The sequence below is a fragment of the Nelusetta ayraudi genome, unplaced genomic scaffold (assembly GCF_046127955.1).
Source record: "Nelusetta ayraudi isolate G7.1 ecotype Tasmania unplaced genomic scaffold, CSIRO-AGI_Nayr_v1 ptg000005l, whole genome shotgun sequence".
In the NCBI taxonomy this organism is placed as follows: Eukaryota; Metazoa; Chordata; class Actinopteri; order Tetraodontiformes; family Monacanthidae; genus Nelusetta; species Nelusetta ayraudi.
The window spans coordinates 7,795,708-7,815,187 of NW_027466055.1; the positions used below are offsets into that span (position 1 = coordinate 7,795,708).

At 49.1% G+C, this 19,480-nt stretch overlaps 1 protein-coding gene across 6 annotated transcripts in view; it reads right to left on the reverse strand.

Moving 5' to 3' along the window:
* enox2 (ecto-NOX disulfide-thiol exchanger 2) overlaps positions 1–19,480 on the reverse strand; it is a 126,243-nt gene that overhangs the window by 1,384 nt on the left and 105,379 nt on the right. For all 6 annotated transcript variants that reach the window (XM_076011898.1, XM_076011920.1, XM_076011927.1 and 3 more), the window contains 7 exons: positions 17,420–17,526; positions 13,574–13,688; positions 10,976–11,163; positions 9,487–9,627; positions 6,523–6,579; positions 5,486–5,591; positions 3,434–3,519 (listed from right to left, as the gene is read on the reverse strand). In XM_076011898.1, the coding sequence (XP_075868013.1) occupies positions 3,434–3,519; positions 5,486–5,591; positions 6,523–6,579; positions 9,487–9,627; positions 10,976–11,163; positions 13,574–13,688; positions 17,420–17,526 (800 nt within the window). The remainder of the gene's footprint in view (positions 1–3,433; positions 3,520–5,485; positions 5,592–6,522; positions 6,580–9,486; positions 9,628–10,975; positions 11,164–13,573; positions 13,689–17,419; positions 17,527–19,480) is intronic.

The following is a 19,480-nucleotide window of genomic DNA, read 5'->3' on the forward strand; positions in this document are numbered from 1 at the left end:
AGGGGGTGACAGAGCGCTGACCCTCGAAAGGATGGCATCAACAAGGCAACGAGTCTTCCTTCACGCAACTTGGTCGCTCGCTGGATAATATTCCTCTTTTTTGGGGAGCGTTCTCTGTAAACCCTAGTTGACGGTTGTGCCGGTGTGAAAAATCCAGTAGGTCAGCAGTTTGCCAGACTCTCAGACCTGCAGCCCGTCTGGCACCGACGTTCAAGAAAAAAAAAAAAAAAAAAACAACAAAAAACTTTATTGCCTATCCAACCGATAGAAAATAGTTTTGAGTGAGAAAAAGAAAAAAAGCAAACAAATTCTGACCAGCGGTCGGCCAAACTGTTTACGTTACACCTCATAAACGCTCAATAAAGTCGCTTCTGCGGTTGAAACCAGGACAACCTGCGCCAGGGCAGCAAGTAAACTTCCAGGATTGCTCATGAATCCAAACTCTTGTCCAACTTTCTTTTCCGCTCCCCTCCTCTCATGTTGACAACGCATCCCCTCAATACTCTCACACCTCCGCCACAATCAAAGAACAAAAAAAAAAAAAAAAATGATGGGAAGCGCGTGACGGCATAGCAGCGGCCTGACTAAGCGTATTCTGGCTCGCAGCGCTCGGGTGGGCCGACGATCGTTAGTCAAACCAAAAAAAAAAAAAAAATTTCGCGGTGACGCGGCCAAAAAAAGAACAAAAAAAAAAAAAAAAAGAGGGAAAAATAAATCCCTGCCTTCTGAAGACAACCCACAGCGTCTCGCAATAATATTTGCAATGTGCGAGTGCCGCGCTGATGTCGGGACGCATTAAAGGGTCTGTGCGGCGGCGGGACGCGTGCGTGTCGGAGCGGCGAGCGTGGAGCCGCCAGATAAGGAGGGCGGAGCGGCGGAGCGGCTCGCTGCAGGGGGCCGAGTCTCGCCGACGGTATTGACAAAACTCCCCGGGCTGCCCGGAGTGTATAGCACACAGTCAGGCGAGCGTGGGCGCGCACAAACAAACACACACACACACACACACACACACACACACACACACACACACACACACACACACACACACACACACACACACAGTGGTCAGCGGACGGAGAAAAGAGCGTCACTATTTCTCCGCACATGTGTGAAAATGAGTCAGGGTGCCGCTGACGAGGACGTTCGCAGGAGCGCCGTGCCGAGATCGGCTCAGACCACTCTGGGAAAGTTCCCCCCCGCAGATGACGGTTGTAATTCTGCCGTGAAGCGTCGCACCGAAAATTCACTCTGTGTCTCCTACACTCCTTGTAGCCCTCGGCTTCCTCCGCCAATGGCGGAGCCAGAAATGTTTGCGTGGGGTGGGGCCACAGGGTGGGACCATGACTCGCACAGTTGTTGCAATAAGTTGATGCCCGGAATGACGACGTTTCATTGTTCCAGTTGTTACTGTAGTTGTTTGTAGTTATCAAATGTTTTCAGGGTGACCTTACAACAGCGGGTCTGTCACCATTCCGAAGAGTTGGAGGACAGCAAATATTCACCAATGTTAATATTAATAATACACCTCTATCAGCCGGTTCCTACCATCCATGGGTTAGAGTTCGTGTTACATTCAATTTATTCTTTCAGATGCTGTCGTGTGGAAGTGTGAAGCTCAAGTCAGATCTTTGTCGATTGATGTACAGTATCTTTTTGTATTAGTAGATGCATGTATTCAAAATGTAATTAATATGCACTTGATGATTGGCCTGGATTTCGTTCTTGGTGGAAACAAGACACTCAAAAAAAGAAATTTAATGTAACACATAACCCGAGAACAAGCTGATCTGGGTTTATGATTAATATTCAACATACGGGGACATTTGCTGTCCTCTAATTCAGGCCGACTGTTATAAGGTCACCATAAAAAATGTAATAAATGCAAAAAAACCCCCCAAAAAACTACAGCACCAATTAGAACAATAAAAACATCCATGTCGTCATTTCAGACATCTACTTATGGTCACCCCTGTGTGAGTCATGATCTCACCCCGGACACCCCAAGGAAAAAATGTCTGGCTCCGCCACTGGCTGCATCCTGGAGGTGACACTGAGCGGCTGGCGTTTCCAAAGCCCCGCTGTAAGTGGCAGTAAGGAGCTATAATAGGTCTGAAACGTCCTCAGCAGGCAGACAGGGGGAGAGGATAAGGTTGCGGCGGGCGGAGTGGAAACCGAAAACGGAATGAGGGCGTGTGTGTGTGTGTGTGTGTGTGTGTGTCCGGGCCTTGCAGCTGGGCGAACACTTGTGAGATTATAAAGGTTTTAAAAAGGAGAGAGAAAATGTGTTTTGTAGAATGTCGTTGAAAAATGTTGAATGGTATTCGGGGCTCTCGGCGAGAGGAACAATCTGAGATGCGTCCTTGCACCTTCGCTGTCTACGGGTCTCTCTCTCTCTCCCTTTCTCTCTTTTAAAAATCTCTCGCCTTCTCAGAATCCTCATCTCCACATCGTTTCTCGGCCCAGATGGCGGCGTCGTGACGAATCTTCGCGGGCGCTAAAACGTTCAGTTGCAGGCTGTCGGCTACAAGCTGTCGACGGGCGACGTCTTCAACTGGCTGGCGGAGTCCCCCGGGCCCCCGGCGGGCAGGGGAGTCGCTGGAGGGCGGATATGTCCCACCTGACCCTGGAGGAGGAGGAGGCGGCGGGGGTGGGGGTGGGGGGTGGGCGGGGGGTCTCAGGATGCCAGCGAGGAGGAGCAGGAGAGCGGCGTCACATCTGGAACACCCTGCCAGTCTCGACACGACCGACCGTGGGAGACGCGAGAAACGAAGTTGGAGATTTCTCCAAAACCACTCGGAAGCATGCGACACTAACACCTTCCCAAAATCCCTTAAAGCGACGCCTCAGTCGGCTTCTGACTCAACGGAAGGCGTCGATTCCAATGAAAAGGGCCGCTCAAAGGAAGGAATTTTGCAGTTGTGAGAACAGTAGTGATGCACATATTTTTCAAATTCGATATGATAATCAATATTTTAGGGGTAGATACTGCAAATATCTTTATCGATGTCAATATTGCATTTTTTTCCTCCAGTCAATAAAAAGTTAAAAATCAAAAGACACACATGAACGGTAATATAGCGTTCCCAGCTACCACTGCTGCTTTCCTCGTCCATGTGTACTAGGATGTTTTTGTGATGATGATAGTGATGTCATTGTTGGAGCGACAGACAGGCAGCTCGCGGTTGCCAGATTGGGTGGTTTTCCGCTAAATATTAAAGCCTGTTTACAGTGTGTTTTAGCTGGGGTTTCCCCTCGAAGGCTCCGGACATCTGTTTAGAACGCTGCTCACAAACACTCACAAAACAAAGTAGGTGTTGTCAAAAGCAAACATCAATATTTTCTTAAAATGATTGATGTTTTACTCTGATTTGCGATCGATGTATCAATAAAGATATCGGTATGCACATCACTCGCAAACAGCCGCGGCTGTTACCTTGGTGTCCAGGCGCTGCAGGTAGGAGCAGATGTACTCGATGCTGGCTCCAAACGGGTGCACGTGCAGGAAGGTGGAGATGATCCCTACAGTAGAAAAAAAGGAAACAAAACCAAAAAAAGAAGAGGTCAGGACAAGCTGCATGACAGTATCTCCCTCCCTGGTCCTGTAACCTCTCCCACACTGACAGGCTGCCAGAGGACGTCCTACTTCTGGTTCCCCTCTGCTTGAGAGCAACGCTATGGTGAAGTGGCCTCTCCCGGAGTCCCAGCGCCGCTGAGTGCCTCTCGTAGGTTGTGCGCCTCAAGATTAGGAGGCGTGTTTAATGGCAGCTCTGTTGCCACAAGCTGCACTCTCCCCTCCCCAGCTCTGATTTACCATCTGCTGGCGGCTCACTGACAAGGCCAGGAGAGGAGACAAGCGTCCACCTCAGCCGCCTAATCGGCCACAACTGAGTCCAGCGGCGCGAACACAATCACACACAAACACACACACACACACACACAGACACACACACACAAACACACACACACACACACACACACACACACACAGACACACACACACACACACACACAGACACACACACACAGACACAGACACACACACACACACACAGACACACACACACACACACACACACACACACACACACACACACACACACACAATCAGGATGACTTTTTCTGCCTCAGACAATCGTCGGGGCCACAACAAGCAGGATCTCAGGAGACATTTAAAAGACTGGACCGTCATCTTTGCCCCTTGAAGGACTTGAGCCGATAACAGCTTACAGCCGGTACCAACTGGAGCCGCTTCACCAAATTCGAGACCAGTCCAGTCATGTTGATGGATGTACATGAAATTGCCCACTGGAGTGGCTCTCCTGTCTGTTTATGTGCATTACAGCAACATTATGAGACAATTTCACCAAAAACAAAACATAAAAAGCAGCTTCAAACAGCTCGCCGCCTCGTGCTGTCGGGGTGTCAGACACTCAACCTCCGTCTAACTGCAGAGGACAATGTGCTCCATTGTGCATCTGAACAATGCTTGCTCGACTCTTCCGCAGCTTCAACCAGATTTCAAGGAAAAAGGTGAAATACAGTGAGAGCGATACAATCAAAAAAGACAGTAAAAATGCAAACCAGACGAGGACACAACAACATCTTCTGTAAGCTGCGATTGTGGTCACTGCGCCCCGAAAACAGTGTGACCTCACAGTGCGTCTAATTGCCTGCAACACGCTACGGCACTGATGCCAAGGATGGCAATGGCATCCAGTGGTATAACAAGATTGGAAAGAGTTGCTGTTTTTCAGCCTTCATATCATGTAGCTGTTTCATAACTGGAGCACCTGAGCCTGTTTGCAGCAGAAACACTCAAATATCCGCGAGACGTTTCATGACAAAAGTAAGTTTGCTGAAAAAAAAAAGATGAACTGAAGACATTTAAAAAAAAAAAAAAAAAAAGTTAAGCATCCGTAAAGGTGAAGACGTTGTTTGGTCTGTGCATGTAAACAACATATCCCCATATACAAACATCAAATGACTCAGGATGCAGTAGCCTGCTGAGCATATCTCACTGCAGATACTGGCAGCAGGTAACCAGCAGGCACAATCAGCATCGCAACAATCTAGAATAGATTGATAACTATGATACATAAACCTATGATAAAGGCTTAGTGATGACGATGACGATGCTGCCGCACCTGTCGTAGCCGCACCCGCTGCTGTGTCGGCTTGATACCGTGCGAAGGTGTGAAAGTGTGAAACCTTCTTTCTTTGTTGTGTGAAACGAGGTGGGTACATCATATCTGGCAACCCAGTTCTGACCCTGCACCTTAATAACGCTGTATTTAAAAGTGGTTGTGATTATTTTAGATACTAAATCAGAGTGCGATACTAAAGTCCAAGTCAATGCATTCCCGCTTTGGCTCCTTGGCGGTGCATACAGCAGCCTCCCAAAGAAAATACTGAAAATCTGAAAGCAAAATCCGAAAGAAAAACAGATGAAATGAATGTGCTTGTGTTGGAAGTTTGTTGAGCGTACCGACGAGCACGGCCTCCCGCTCCGACTGGACCGGACTCTGCTGCTTCTTCTCCGCGTGACCTTCTTTCTCCTGACTGCAGGACACCGCTGTTGATACCACGGCTTCCTGCAGCACACAAACACAAGCAAGACAACACACACGGTTACAATCAAGCGCCGGTGGAGTCGGTCAAGACTCATTTTCAGTGAACAATTCCAAACAAGAGACGGAGGCGCAAGCAAAGTTTGTGAGGACGTGCGGGGGGAACAAATGGGGGAGAGGAGGAGGAGTAGGAGAGGCGGGGGAGGGGTGAGGCAGACTGCAGCCAGAGGCTGAATTTCTGATAGCGGGATGGACAGACACACGTGCACACGCACGCATGCACGCACACACACACACATACACACAGCAGCAGACAAAAGAGACGAGTGCGAAATAACATAAATAATAAAAAAAAAGAGCAGGGAGGCAGATGAACTGGCTGTTTGTTTCTCTTCTCTGACAGGTGGCAGAAAAAAAAAGGGCAGAGAAACAGCAGATGACTTTTTTTGTTTGTCTGTCTGTTTGTTGTCCGACATCATTTCCTGTGTAGTCGCGCTCCCTCTGCTCTGCTTGCGTGGGATGCCCGGTGGCCTTTTCCTCAAGTTTTTCCCCCATCAATTCATAAAGGCCCTGCCAGCTTGTGACTGTGTGTGCGTGCATGAGTGTGCGAGAGTGCGTGCGTGTGCGTGTGCGTGTGCGTGTGCGTGTGCGTGTGCGTGTGCGTGTGTGTGGGTGTGCAGACATTCGCACATGTGCGGGCCATCTTTGACTTTATGACTGCTTTATTTCCGAGCCCCAATTGTGTCCGGGTGATTTATCCGGTGACAAATGCAGTGACTGGGAATTGGCTCGGCCTTTAATGATCTGTCATGTTGCTGGAGGGGGTTAAAGAGGAGAGTCAGAGGAGTCGGAGGAAGAGGTGAGGAGGGGTGGGAGGGGGTGCGAAGAGAGAAAACCGTGACGGTGGGGGGGCGGGGGCGGCGGGCATGCTCACAGCTTCTCCCTCCGTACTTACGCCGGTCGTCTTGGCGCCGTCCTCGCCGCCTCTGTCGTCCTGCTTCGACATCTCCAGCTGCGGCGACATCAGAAACATATGAGGGCGAGGCGGCCGAGAGTCGGAGCCGGCAACAGGCCAATCAGAACGGGCGAAAAACAAACACCCAACAAACAGCAGAGAGGCCTTGTCTTGTCTTTCCACGACAGTGGCTCAGATCGAGACTGAGATTATTATTAAAGATTTTCCTTCCATCCATCCATCCATCCATCCATCCATCCATCCATTTTTAATAGGGTTGTGGGGGTCTGCTGGAGCCTATCCCAGCAGTCATAGGGTGAAGGCATCTATCTATCTATCTATCTATCTATCTATCTACCTCTAATTCAAGGAAATAATTGGAAATCAGGAGAAGACACAGGGGACTTTTCATGATGTCCTGACAAAGTTACCATTTTCTTTTATTTCTCTCACTAAGCAACATTTCATTAGTGTCCAGTCTGTCCTGCACCTGCACGGACATGTCTGAACGGCAGTGCTAAAGGTCAGAGAGATTCGCCACAAAGAAAGTTTTAATGAAGATCGCGGATTCAACTCGAGCCATGAGTGAAGCTACACTCAAAAAAAGAAAGAAAGAAAAAGAAAGAAAGAAAGAAAAAAAAAAGACGGCTCTTGATTTGCCGCCTGTCTTCAGAGTTCAGCGCTGCGGGAGAAACGGGACTATATCTGGTTTTGGGTTTCTGGCTTGAAAACGGTGCTTCAGCTTTGGTTTGTGGTCGCGGCGTTGTGACCGAAGATAGGCGGTGATGTCAGCCGACAGAAATGATAGAAACGACACTGAGGTTTTGTGCACGGGGCCGTGCAAATCACAGCCGATATCGCACTCAAAGTCTGTCGGACGGTGCAGCGGCGCTAGCTTTGAACCAAAAAAACAAGAACAGAAAAAGGGGGCCTTAAAATCACACAGTGTGTCGCCGTCCTAAAGAAATATCACACCGTATCTCTGAAGGTTAATCTTAACTGTCCGTGGAGAGAGAAAAAGCAACAAGAAATAAAAACAGCTCAGCCCTCTGGCGGGTGACAATAATAAAAGCGGCGAGGCAGCCTGCAGGGGCGACACTGGTGTCAACGCAGTGATCCGAGGTAACGGCGAGCGCCGGCACGAAGAAGAGATCTCTTCAACATGACAAATCACCCGACAACAAGCGCTAATCTCCGGAGGGAGCCCACGCCCAAACATTGATTCCTCTCCCTGCCTTTAATGAGGCCGCCGCTCGTGATTCACGTCGTCCCTCATGCAAGAATTTAATTAGCATTTTTTATTTTCACGCCGCTCTCCCAGGGCTCGCGCGAGTTACAGGGACACGTTTTCCAATCAGAGCCGTCGCCTCTCGCTCACCTCCGTCACTCAGGGCCGATCCGAAGGGGGAGGGGCAAATTGCCGTCACGTGAGACGCGCGGTTCTGCTCGGAGCGGGCGCCTCGGCCCGCGCCGGAGCGGCAGCCTCTCATTTGTATTATTATCCAATTTAATAGGTGATTGAGCCTGCGGCACATTTATATGGCACCTCACTTCACACCAAACCAGGAGGAACATTAAGAATCATTAGCGCTCCAACGCTGGCTACGCGCCGACGACACCTGCAACATTAGCGAGCGCGACAAGTTGATCAGGCGGGAGATGGAGAAAAAGAGAAATCATCCCGGAAAGTTGGAAGTGTGTTTCTGCGTATGTTATTCCTCCTCGTCGGCGCCGAATAAGGTTAAAGACGCGCGACAATGGCAAAGAAACATTTTACAGACGCGACGCTGCGATGGCTGAGCCGTCGCAGGATTCCACACTTGTTTACGCACCTCGCAAGAGAACAGGGAAACAAAAGACGAGGCCCGGATTAACCTGCTACGGTTGAACAAAGAGAAAACCCCTTGAAAAAAGCCCTGAGTAGGAGGAGGCAGAGTCTTGGAGAGGCTTCTAATTATGGCGCTGGAATAAAATCTCAGCCGCAGACAAAGTGAGGGAACAATCTCAAGTGTGTGAATGTTCCGACCGAGGCGGCGGTTGAGGGAATGGAATCTCTCCGCCAATCGTCGAGACCTCCTTCTGCCTGGTTGGAGATGACATTTCGGATCCATTTTGGTTTTGCGAGCAAAGAGCTTCTTTCACGCTCGAGTTGAGCTCTGAACGAGCGAGCCCACGAAACAGGCCTGCGCAGGCCAGAGTCACGTCATGTGACACCGAGTGTCGCTGCTGCTACCAAACTATTGGAAGGGAAAAGTTTGTCCCCGCTAGGGAAGGGTTGTTTAGTCCAAACACAACAATATATATCATATTGTGACAAAAGAGAGCAACAAAACAACCATAAATGATAAATAATTGTATTATTTAGTCTATTTGCAGTAAGCTTATTGCTCTATGGTAGATTTATTGGTCCCATTCACATTCTTTTTGCGTGCAAGTGCAAGTAAAATCAGTTCTTCGACGATTAATGGCAGAGAGAAAATGCGAGGAAAAGATAAACCTATTAAAAACTGTAATTTTGCTTCATGTGAAGAGATTAGAAATGAAAGAAGTGAAAGAAAAACATTGGTCAGGATGAAGGGATGAAAGTAGCAGCCCCCCAAGTGGGCGGAGCCGGGGGACTGATTAGAGGGAGGAGTGCTCAGGCTCACTCCTCTGAGGCTTCCACACGGCCTTGATGTAATAAAAATACAATTATTGAGCGTTCTCCTCCACCCACAACTACATATTACACCAATAACACTTTGTCCTTTTGTTTATTGATGATTTATTTCCTCAATATCTCTCACACGCTGGACCTCATTTCTTTGTTATTAAAGTGCAAATTAGGTAGTCTCCCCTCTCCAAGAAATAGTGCCGCACAAATGAACTTTCGCACACCGAGGCGGCGCCGCAGACAGAGGGAGTCTCCTCTGCAGGGCTGCTTCCCAAAGTCCTGCAGGAGAACAGAGTCCGAGTGAAACTGACCTGCACGGCGTGCGAGTTCTGGAGCTTCTGCAGACCTTCCTTCAGGTTTTGCACTTGGCTCTTCAGCTGCAGTTTGTCCTCTAAACTCTTCTCCAGCTCGAGCTCACGCTGCTTCAAGTCGTCCCTCATTTTCAGCAGTTGCTGCAAAGAAAAAAGGAGGACGGTGGGACAGTGACGCCGCAGACCCGAGAGCAACGCAGTTCAGCTGTGAAGCAGGGAAATGATCGCCTGTTGGGATTTGTTTTGTCGTGCAGCAACGTTGTGGAAACGATGAAGGAATCTCTGCCGACTGCACGGCAATAAGTTTATTGCAAAGTCTAAAAAAGTCTAGTATCAGTCAGGAAAGGGTTCATGAAAACAAATTCACAGCTACAGCATCTCACAGATATAAGCCTGTTGTTTACAATCATACGTCAGTTTCCCTCTTACTCTGAACAAAGATCCATACATCCGTTGACCTTTAGGGTCATCCCTCTGTCTAGCATCAGCCTAGGAGTGTCTCTATCAATACAGATCACATGTTTAACTCATGGTGGACATCCCCACCCTCACAATAATGAGACCATATGACAAAAAAATGTGACATGTGACATGTGATTGATTGAAGATTGAAGAGAAGAAAAAGGCCCAAATTGTAACATTTAAAGGCACCCACTGGCATAAAAGTGAGTTAAAAGTATATTCAGAATAACAACATAGGATGACATATAGTTTGCAATAGGCTTTGCTACCAAATCTCACAGACTGGCCCAAAAGTGGACAAAGGCTGTTTTGTTGTGAGAAGTTTGGTCTTTAGTGCAGTCATTTTTGATGAGTCATTTTACGGATATCTTTTCTGGTTTGGTGTCTTTTTCTGAGAGAAAAAACTAAACAAACAAGTCTTTTCTTACTGCCAGACATTTTCTGTCCTATGCTTGAAGAGAAAAAGAATATACAGATTAATGTGGCCTCATTTGGATACAAAGAACTCCGGGTGCTCTTTGAGTAAATAGGCTGAAATTGCTTTTGCAGCTTTGGGTTCGTTCCAAGAAACATTCTCCGTGCCAATCGCCTCTACCTGCTAAAATCCAACGTAAAAACCCACTCGGAGCACCGAGAGGCTGTGCTGCTGCGGGGAAGAGTTCCAGCAGACTCTCCAGATAAGATTAAACACTCTACCACTGGGCTTCAGCCTTCCTTCTTCTGCCCGCATAACACAATTTAAAGTGCTGAGTGATGAATAAATGACCATTAGGTTCCTCAGCTTGGCCTCGCTCAGTCTGGAAGATCTAATGACACAACTTGAGCCACCTTGTTCTTAAGAAGCAGTCGGAATAATGAATTTGAGATTAGTTATTGAGTGGACGGCAGGAAAAAGTATCAGAGAGAGACAGAGAGACTCTGTGTGTGCGTGAGGAGATACAGAGAGAGACAGAGAGAGAGAAAGAGAGAGAGAGAGAGACAGAGAGAGAGAGAGAGAGAGAGAGAGAGAGAGAGAGACGGCCGGTACCTTCTGCATGCCTTGCAGAGCCTGCTGCAGGAAGCTGAGCTGCTGCGTGTGCGTGCTGTCCTCCTCGCTCCTGATTGGCTGATTCTTGCCCTGCTCCTGTTTGAGCAGCTCCACTTCGTTCCTGTAGGCATCCAGCTGGCAGCGCAGCGAGTCGTTCTCCTCCTTCAAGGCTTCGGCTTGCAGGACACCTACAGGATGACAAGTAGCAGGGGACCCCGCAGGGAGGGCGGGGCGGGGGAGGGGAAGGACAACGCCGGCGCTCGTTATGTGCTATTATGTGCAAGGATGAAACGTGTTCAATTCGCACCTCGACACTACGGGGTGTTAATCCGTCACGGCTGGTCTGAAGTGAAAGCTACATATTTTATACGGCCAAATCAAAAGGCGATAATTAAAACATCCAGAACGTACAGCACAACGTACGTGTTGCAACCGATAATATTGTGTTGCAATTAGAGCAGGCGGGGAAATTCTGCAAAGCAGGGTAAAAACTACAGCTTCACTTCAGCTCATGGAAAGTTTAGAATGAAAGTAACGTCAATGAGTCCAGGAAAAATATGTACACACACACACACACACACACACACACCATCTGGATGGTGGAGTAAAGGCGTAAACCCGGCACCTGAGTCTCATCGTTCCTGAGCACCGACACGTCCTAACTGGTGCGACAAATTCAGCTCCTTTTTTTCCTGTTTCTTGTATCTCGACTGACTTCTATCCAATTAAAAGAGCATCGGGCAAATATCGCAGACGGATTATTTGAGAGGAAACAGAATCCTCCACCACGCGGCATGGAAAACTAATAGAAAAGTGTTTGACATCTGCAGGGGGTATAAAAGGCCGTTGAGATTTCTGAAGCGTCTCAAAGATGGCGGCCGCCGCAGGTCTCGTCACACGCTTTTAATTTCAACGCTGACTTCGTCCCGGGTATTTTCTTTTTTTTCTCCTTCCCCCCGCCAGAGGCTCTTCCCAGACACCTGACCTGACCTACTGAGCAAATAGAGAGGAGACGGCTGTAGTTATTATTATATGAGACCTGCTCACTCCCAGAGATGTCCAGTATTATTAGCTCAGCTCTCCTCCAGCGGCCCTTTGATTGGAAGCTCTTTTGGGAGAATTCAATACGCTGACTGGACTTTTGAGATAAGCGCCCTGCTGAGTGTGACCACGTGAGTGTGCACGTCTGTGTGTGTGTGGGTGGGTGTTCCCGCGGCGCCGCGGGCGGCCCACCGTAGCGGACCCCCCCCCGGCGGCTCAAATGAACTCTCGCTGGTTCAGCCCACTGGTTGTGTGCGTGTCACCGCTGTGTTTGTGCGTGCGCACGTTGCTCCCCGGGAAAATGAAGGTGTGGGGGTAAGAGGGGCATCGATCCGGGAGTCTCATCAACGCACTGTGAGGAGGTGTCAACCACTTGGCTAGATTCTGAGCAATTCCCCTTCTGTTATATAAGCGGCGAGGATATCGACCGGCAGATACCTCGGACACACGCGCGCGAACACACACACACCTACAGGCATCGGCGTTGTTTTGTATTCGGCGCGTGAGTCAGGCGCGGAGCATCGATTCGCTTTTTAAGAGGCTGCAGTCAAAACACAGGTGTTTTTAAGCACAGCTGGCAAACATGCCTCTTTGCTTTAAGGTTGGCAAGTTATGTGTGCGTGTGTGTTGGAGTCAACTTGTTAACACCAACGCCAGGTAGTGCGACGCTGACAACCGCCACCTTGACAGCGACGCTAATGACAGCGAGGCTGCGGTGATGAGAGCATTTGCATACATTTGCATGCTCATCACCGGAACTGTCGCAGCGGCGCCGTGCGCGGCGGTGCGCACGGCGCAGATCGGCCGCGATTAAACCTCAACGCAAACAAGAGTTTTCGCAAGTGGTAGCCTCGCTGCAGACTGCGGTGGTCACGGCTCCACACCCGCCGCCGTCGGAACTTATTCCAGACTGATCGGCCGAGCTGGATTCACACTATATGGTTGCAAGCGGTCTAATTCAGATCCTCCGCCGCCCCCGCCCCCGCCTCATTTCCTCTCCCGGGCCGGTAGCCAAATTGTAAAACAGCATTTCAGCCTGTTACAAACGTCAGCAAGGTTTATGCAAATGTGAAAGCAGCAAAGAGACACGGGTCACTTTTAAAAAGGAGATGTAAGCAGAAAGTTAAAAAGAAAAAAAGAAGAAGAAAACAAACACTTCTAAAGACAATAAATCAAGAGCCGTGGTGTAAATTCAGCCGAGCAGGCACCGGGAGCTTTTAGTGCTCCAGCAAACACAAACTGGCTTTTTCCCTGATCAAATTAGAGGCGTCAGCTGTCAGGTGATTTAGCGCGACACTTGCGAGCGCTCTAAACACACACAGGCTGTGCAAGTCACTGCGTCTTCACTATTAGGGGGCGCGGACGTGCCTGGTTAAGCATCACGGCGCAACACTTTCTCATTGTTGATTTGCGTGCGAGGCTCCGGGGGAGGAGGAGCTACCTGTCTAATGGAGACTCTCACTGCTCCTCCTCTGGGAGAGATCGCCATCAATGCCAGCCGCCTGTCACGCTACTGACAAAGACGGGCTGAGCCCGAGAGCGCGCTCACGTCCCTACCTGAGTCCTCCGAGTCCTTGCTGTCGGGAGCGTCCTCCATGTCGTCGTCCGACATCTCCATCTCCTCCTCCCGCCTGATGCCCATCAGCTGCTCGTTGTGCAGGTTCCTGATCTCCTGCAAAACACAAGCGGAGGAGGAGGAGGAGGGTACGTGAGGGAGGCAGAGGTCTGTGGCTGATGCATGTTTCAGTGGGCGCCCAGTGTGGTCGGGCACTTTAGAATCCGTGGTTGAGTATCAACTCTAAAAAAAGGAGATCCATTTAGTAAGAGGGCGAGGAGATGAAGAGAAAACAGATGGTCCGCACTGAGTTATATCTTTATTGTCACTGGCGGTTGATAAATGATTTTTTTTTTCACCATCAGTTTAAGAAATGACCACATTAACTCAACAAATGAGTTTTGAAAATATTGGCAAAAGGCCCATTATCGCAGGTTCTGGGCAGGCGCTCATCTGAAGGCCTGACTGTACCTAATGTACTGATAACCTTCACTTCAGTCCAGCCCTGCAAGGACACAATCAATAATGACCAGCAATCAGAGAACGGTTGGGGGGGGAGGTGGGAGTGGCAGCAAATCACCTGGGTGAGAGTCAAGAGAAAAGCCAAACAAACTGCAGAATCTTTGCCTTGACCTCGGTTGCTGCTCGGCGCAAACTGCTGTGAGGACGCCAGTGACGCGCAAGGACAGAGGTGAGATGCGGACAGTCGTCGAGGAAAGGGGGAGAAAGAGAGCGCACGGCTGAAAAGTGATGGTTAACAATGACTGACATGCATGTGAAAATGGTTGGGTGCCAAAAAAAGAGATAACACGACTGTTTTTCCTAATCTCTAATATTTGAAGCATCGCTTTCAGTTTCAGAAACTTTCCATAACTCGCAAAGTCGTCAACACCGACTGCCTTGATTCCACCAGGTCCACTTCACTTCAGGTGTTTTTTTTCTTTTACGAGGCTTCCGCATAACAAGTATCACTTCACTCACCTTCAGAAAAGCGCCACTGCCTCGAGAGACTCTGACGGTGATTTACATAACAAGCATCTGAAAATCAAGTCAGATGAAAATCGGAAATGTTCCCGCCTATACATGGTGTTTAAAGCCAGTGGCCTCCTGATACGACACATACACACGTATATAAGACAACGGCGGCTGGAACGCCTCATCAGCAGTGGTGGCGGCAGATACAGGAGAAACAGGCTGGCTGGGATGGGAAAAAAAAGGGGGAGAAAAAAAAATCCCCAGAGGAAGCAGAGCGGCGCCCCGGACTGAATAAACTTGGAGCCATCTGTCAGCTGACATTATCAGTCTGAGCCCGAGGCAGAGGTCAAACAGGTACTCAACACACAAACGCATGCAGACGCACGACCATCTGGTGCACGTGAACCGCGCTGTGTACACACCAACACACACACAAAACTTGTCAAATCAACAGTATACAGTCAGTGCAGGCGCTGCTTTAAAAAAAAACAAAAAACCCAAAACCCAGATAGTGTCGGGCAGCTGTTGTCTGATTTTCGCTGAAGCGCCTCAAAGCTGTTGCTCCGTCCCGCTGTATTTCACCCCTGAGCTGCAGAATCTCCCTGAATATACAGCGGCTGGGAGAGAAATGGGCCGCCAGCCTGCTGATAAACTGCCCCTGAACCGCTGCACTCGCTCACCTGCGTCCTGTAACGGCGGCCAAAGGCTGCGCTGTGCTGCTGCACGTGGCCGCGGAGAAAACGCGTGCACAGCCGCCGTGGCGGTGTCCTGCATCCAGCCGCATTCTGCGTCAAATACTGTGCTGTGCCACCACCACTGCCACGTACCACTTCCAAGTTTATTATTTTTTTCTTATCTGGGACTCCAGACGAGCGGCTTAACACAGTGCAACAAACTCAACAGATCTCCAGGAAAAGGGCATTTTCAACCCCCTCTGTTTACAGCCTCCAGCAAGAGCACCGGCTGTAGCTTCCTGCTAAGTCTGACGCCGCACCTTGCACATATTTGGAAGGTGATGAAAACAAGGCGGCCGGCCGAGAGACTCAGAGGTCGGGGCAAACACCTGGCCGGGGGGGTGAGGAAGTGTTTGGGAAAACATTTTCTGAAAAGTGGAGCGGGCGAATGAATGAAATGGTGGATTTTCCCCTCATTTCTGAGGAGCTCGCTGACAGACGAGATGCACAGGTTGCTGTTAGGAGCACCGGTGAAGAGGATTTTGCACATTTGAAGCCGTGTCGTAGAAAAGCTCTCGGGAAGCAGCACCAACTTCCAGTTTCGCTTCATAACATCTTAGGCCACTGACCCTCGCAGGGAATTTATGACGGCAAAGCGCTGGCAGTAATACTCGGCCATATATAACCTAAAGTCAGTGGATTTCAGCTATGACCTACAACTCCTCAGCATGAAGCGAAAGGAATTGGACCACTGGTGAAAGAAAATGAGAAAAATGCCTGCTGCAGTGATGACCACACTCCGACTATTGACCAACCACTTCCCCCTGAAACATGAATCAGAGGGTTAAACTTTACTGGCAGAGCCTGATACGTTATCAGCGTTTTGGTCATCTGAGAAATTTTCCACTATCACTTTAAAGCCTCGGGAATGTGCGCACTTCTGTGTCTCATAACCGCGTGAGTAAGAACAAACACCCCCATTTATAAAAGTGTCTGAGGGAGAAAACGGCATAAACTGTTTGAAGCAGGATGTGACTTAAAGGGCACGCTGGTGGCAGCGCACTGTGGGGCGGATACACGTAATAATACTGGTCGTCCACCCACAGTGGACCTGCAGTCCTGCTTGTTAGTCCCCTGGTGAGTGCAGCCTGGATGCGGCACCTCGACGGCTAAAGCGAAGCCCCGAAGTGGGACGGAAACCAACTGCCTGCATCTGCGTGACTCAAGCTGTAAATACCCTGCTAGAGATGCGTCTCTGGGGAGCGGTGGTCAGTGAATGGGAAACCCCCTCCCCCAGTAGGTTATTACTCAAGTGGCCATGCACTTAAAAGCATATACCGGTACAGCCGGTCTCCGTCAGTCGGTGTGTTTGTGTTATTACAAACGTGACAAGTTCTTGCACTGCAGCCATGATTTGACTTACACCTACACCTACCTTTGAAAGACTCTGCCGCACAGATTCCCGTTTTGTTTTGTTTTTTTCAGTTTTTTACGTGAGTTGCGTGTCTATGTCGGACTCTAAAGTACAAGGATGCACCGTTTTCCCACTTCAGAATCACGACTTACCAACCGTGAAAACTGATCAAATGCGGCCCACTAGACCCTCGACTGCACCACAACTCCTGACCCCTACAGTACAAGTCGTCATTGTTCCTCCATTACACTTGGCAAAAACATGAGAAGAAAGAGCAAGAGAACATTTTTGGAAAAAAAAAAAAAGAAGTCAATGTAGTCACGAAGCTATTTCTCTTTTAACAATCCCTTCAAATGTGCTGGTGCGGACGGGGTTGTGATGGAGTTACCTTTCATCCTGGACGCCCTGCAAGAGGCAAAACTCACCCTGTTCCTTGTGGCACCGAAAAGAGGAGGGGAGGAGGGGGGGGAGGAGGTGGGGCCTGAATCTCATACTGGCTGAAGTGCAGCCAAACCCCCAGTTCTGGGCTTCATTCAGTAAGTACTTACTGTAACGAGCAGCGCGCTCTTAAAAAAACCTCAAAAACCTCAGATTTCACTCTTTCATTCGCTTCATCAAAACCAAATCATTTCGTGGCCTTTAACGGAGGCAATCTAACTTTTGTTGAGAAATTCAAAACAGTGAAGCAGGCATTAAACAGACTGGATAAACTGCTAAGAGGAGGAAAAAAAAATATATCCAATTGCTCTTTTCAAACCATCTGAATGACAGCGGTAAGTACTAACCTCGACTTGTTTGCGCCACATATCCAGGTTCTTGCGCTGAGCTTTGGAGAAATGGTCCCATGCCTTTTGTTTGGAAGCAGCTTGGAATACAGACACAATCTGTTCAACTGTGGCAGGATGCGGGGAGAGGGAGGAGGACCAGAGACCATCCAGAGACAGAGAGAGACAGAGAAAGACAGAGGGCAGGTGGGAGGGAGCAGAGGAGTGAGAAAGTGGAGTCAACTAGGGGTGTAAAGAACTGCGTGTGTGTGTGTGTGTGTGTGTGTGTGTGTGTGTGTGCGCGCGTTAGGGGTGAGCCATACTGGGGGGCTCCAAAGACACCACAGTTTATAGTAGGGCTTCTACTGGTGTTTTACCGGCTGTTTGTTTGTGCTTAGTTTTGTGAAAGTGTTGAAAATAATTTATTGTCATCTTCTCAAAAAATACAAGCATATAGCAGAATCACCTTAAATTGTATTGTGACATTACTTTGTGATCAGATCGCCCACCCCTGCTGTTTGTGTGTGTGTGTGTGTGTGTGTGTGTGTGTGTGTGTGTGTGTGTGTGTGTGAGGCTTTAGATGTGTGAATCCAAGTGTGTATCCTACTTACCGGCTGATGCCACAGCATCATCTTGTGGATAACTGGTGAGACAGTCCCCGCATGCAAAACTTCAATAAATCATATATTTTTCTAACCGACCTGAATTATACATGATGCAAATGGATCATTCAGGATTCAAAAAAGTGGCCCACATTAACATTTCTTAGGAAAAATACTAAATAGAACATGACTCAAGAAGAAACTCTTTTTTTCCCCCCTCTATTTTTCATTTCTGATGAAGTGAATCACGCCTCTGAGCGTGCAGCAGCTGGACTGCCCTCAATTCACCGCCGCGTATTCTTTTCATTTTCCAGGAATAAACACCAGCAACCTTCCGCTGCATTCCTGTTGACAACAGCCCTATCAGCCTCAGATGTGCCTCAAACATATTAGCATTTAAATTAGTTGAAACTTTGGAGCGAGTTGTTGCAGAAACACGGCAACTGGGGGGAGGGGGGGGGCGGCGTTGACATAAATCCTTGTTGCTTTCGCGGCGGCTCACGCGGCGCCGACAGATAGCGTGACTGGAGACTCTCTGCGCCGTTTAACAATAAACCACTTAGCGCGACGCCAACCGTTGGCCACTGTGCGTCTCGGCTGCTGGCCACTGTGACAGGGACACCGTCTTCAAGCAGGGCTGCCACTTTAAGAAGGTCTTTTTTTTTTTTTATCCAAAACCAAAGGCTGCTGTTTTCAGCTACCGCACTGACATTGATGATGTGGGAGCCAATGAAGCGTGGCCCTTGATGTGACCTCACGACTTACACAGGAAGACGGCGTTAGCAATACGTTGCCGCTGTAGAGGAACCTTTTCTTTTTTCAGAAAACACTGCAAATGCAGAAGGCAGAGCCAGGGAGAGGTGCACAGTGTTTCAGCGGCTGCAGTCGTGTCACTGCCCCCCCGCCCCCCTGTCCCCTAGGTGTCTTGTTTGCCGTCATGGGGGAGTGGCGCTCGAGTGGCCTGCGCATCCCGGCGGTCCTAATGCACAGAGTCAATATGACCACCGGCTAAGTGTCCGTGCGCCTGCTTTTTTTTTTTTTTGCGGAGCACTGAAGGAACATTGCAAGGATCGATGGCGTCGTCGCAGCAGCACTGCAATTTGATGGAGCAGATAAAAGGTGGCGTGAGCTAGACCGGAAAAAGGTTTCAGGCCTTTTCAGATCTTTAGAGTTGTGCGGCGGTTGTACGACGCAGTGGCTTTCATTACGTGAGGGTGAGGTATCTTCTGTAGCTGCTGAATGTGGAAAAATGGCCAAAACAAAGATGGAGGAATGCGCCCCTCATTCAAGGATTCACGGACATTTTGACATGCATGCTGAAATTCAGGGAGAGGAAAAAAATAAAAAAATAAAAGATGTGACTCCAGCCCCACCGTCAGTTGTTGCAGTCGGTAAGGAAGAGTGTACTGTACCTTCAGCTTTGGGTGGAGTGGAGCGTGCTCTTTACTGGCACTCATGCAATGGACATGTTGCGATACTT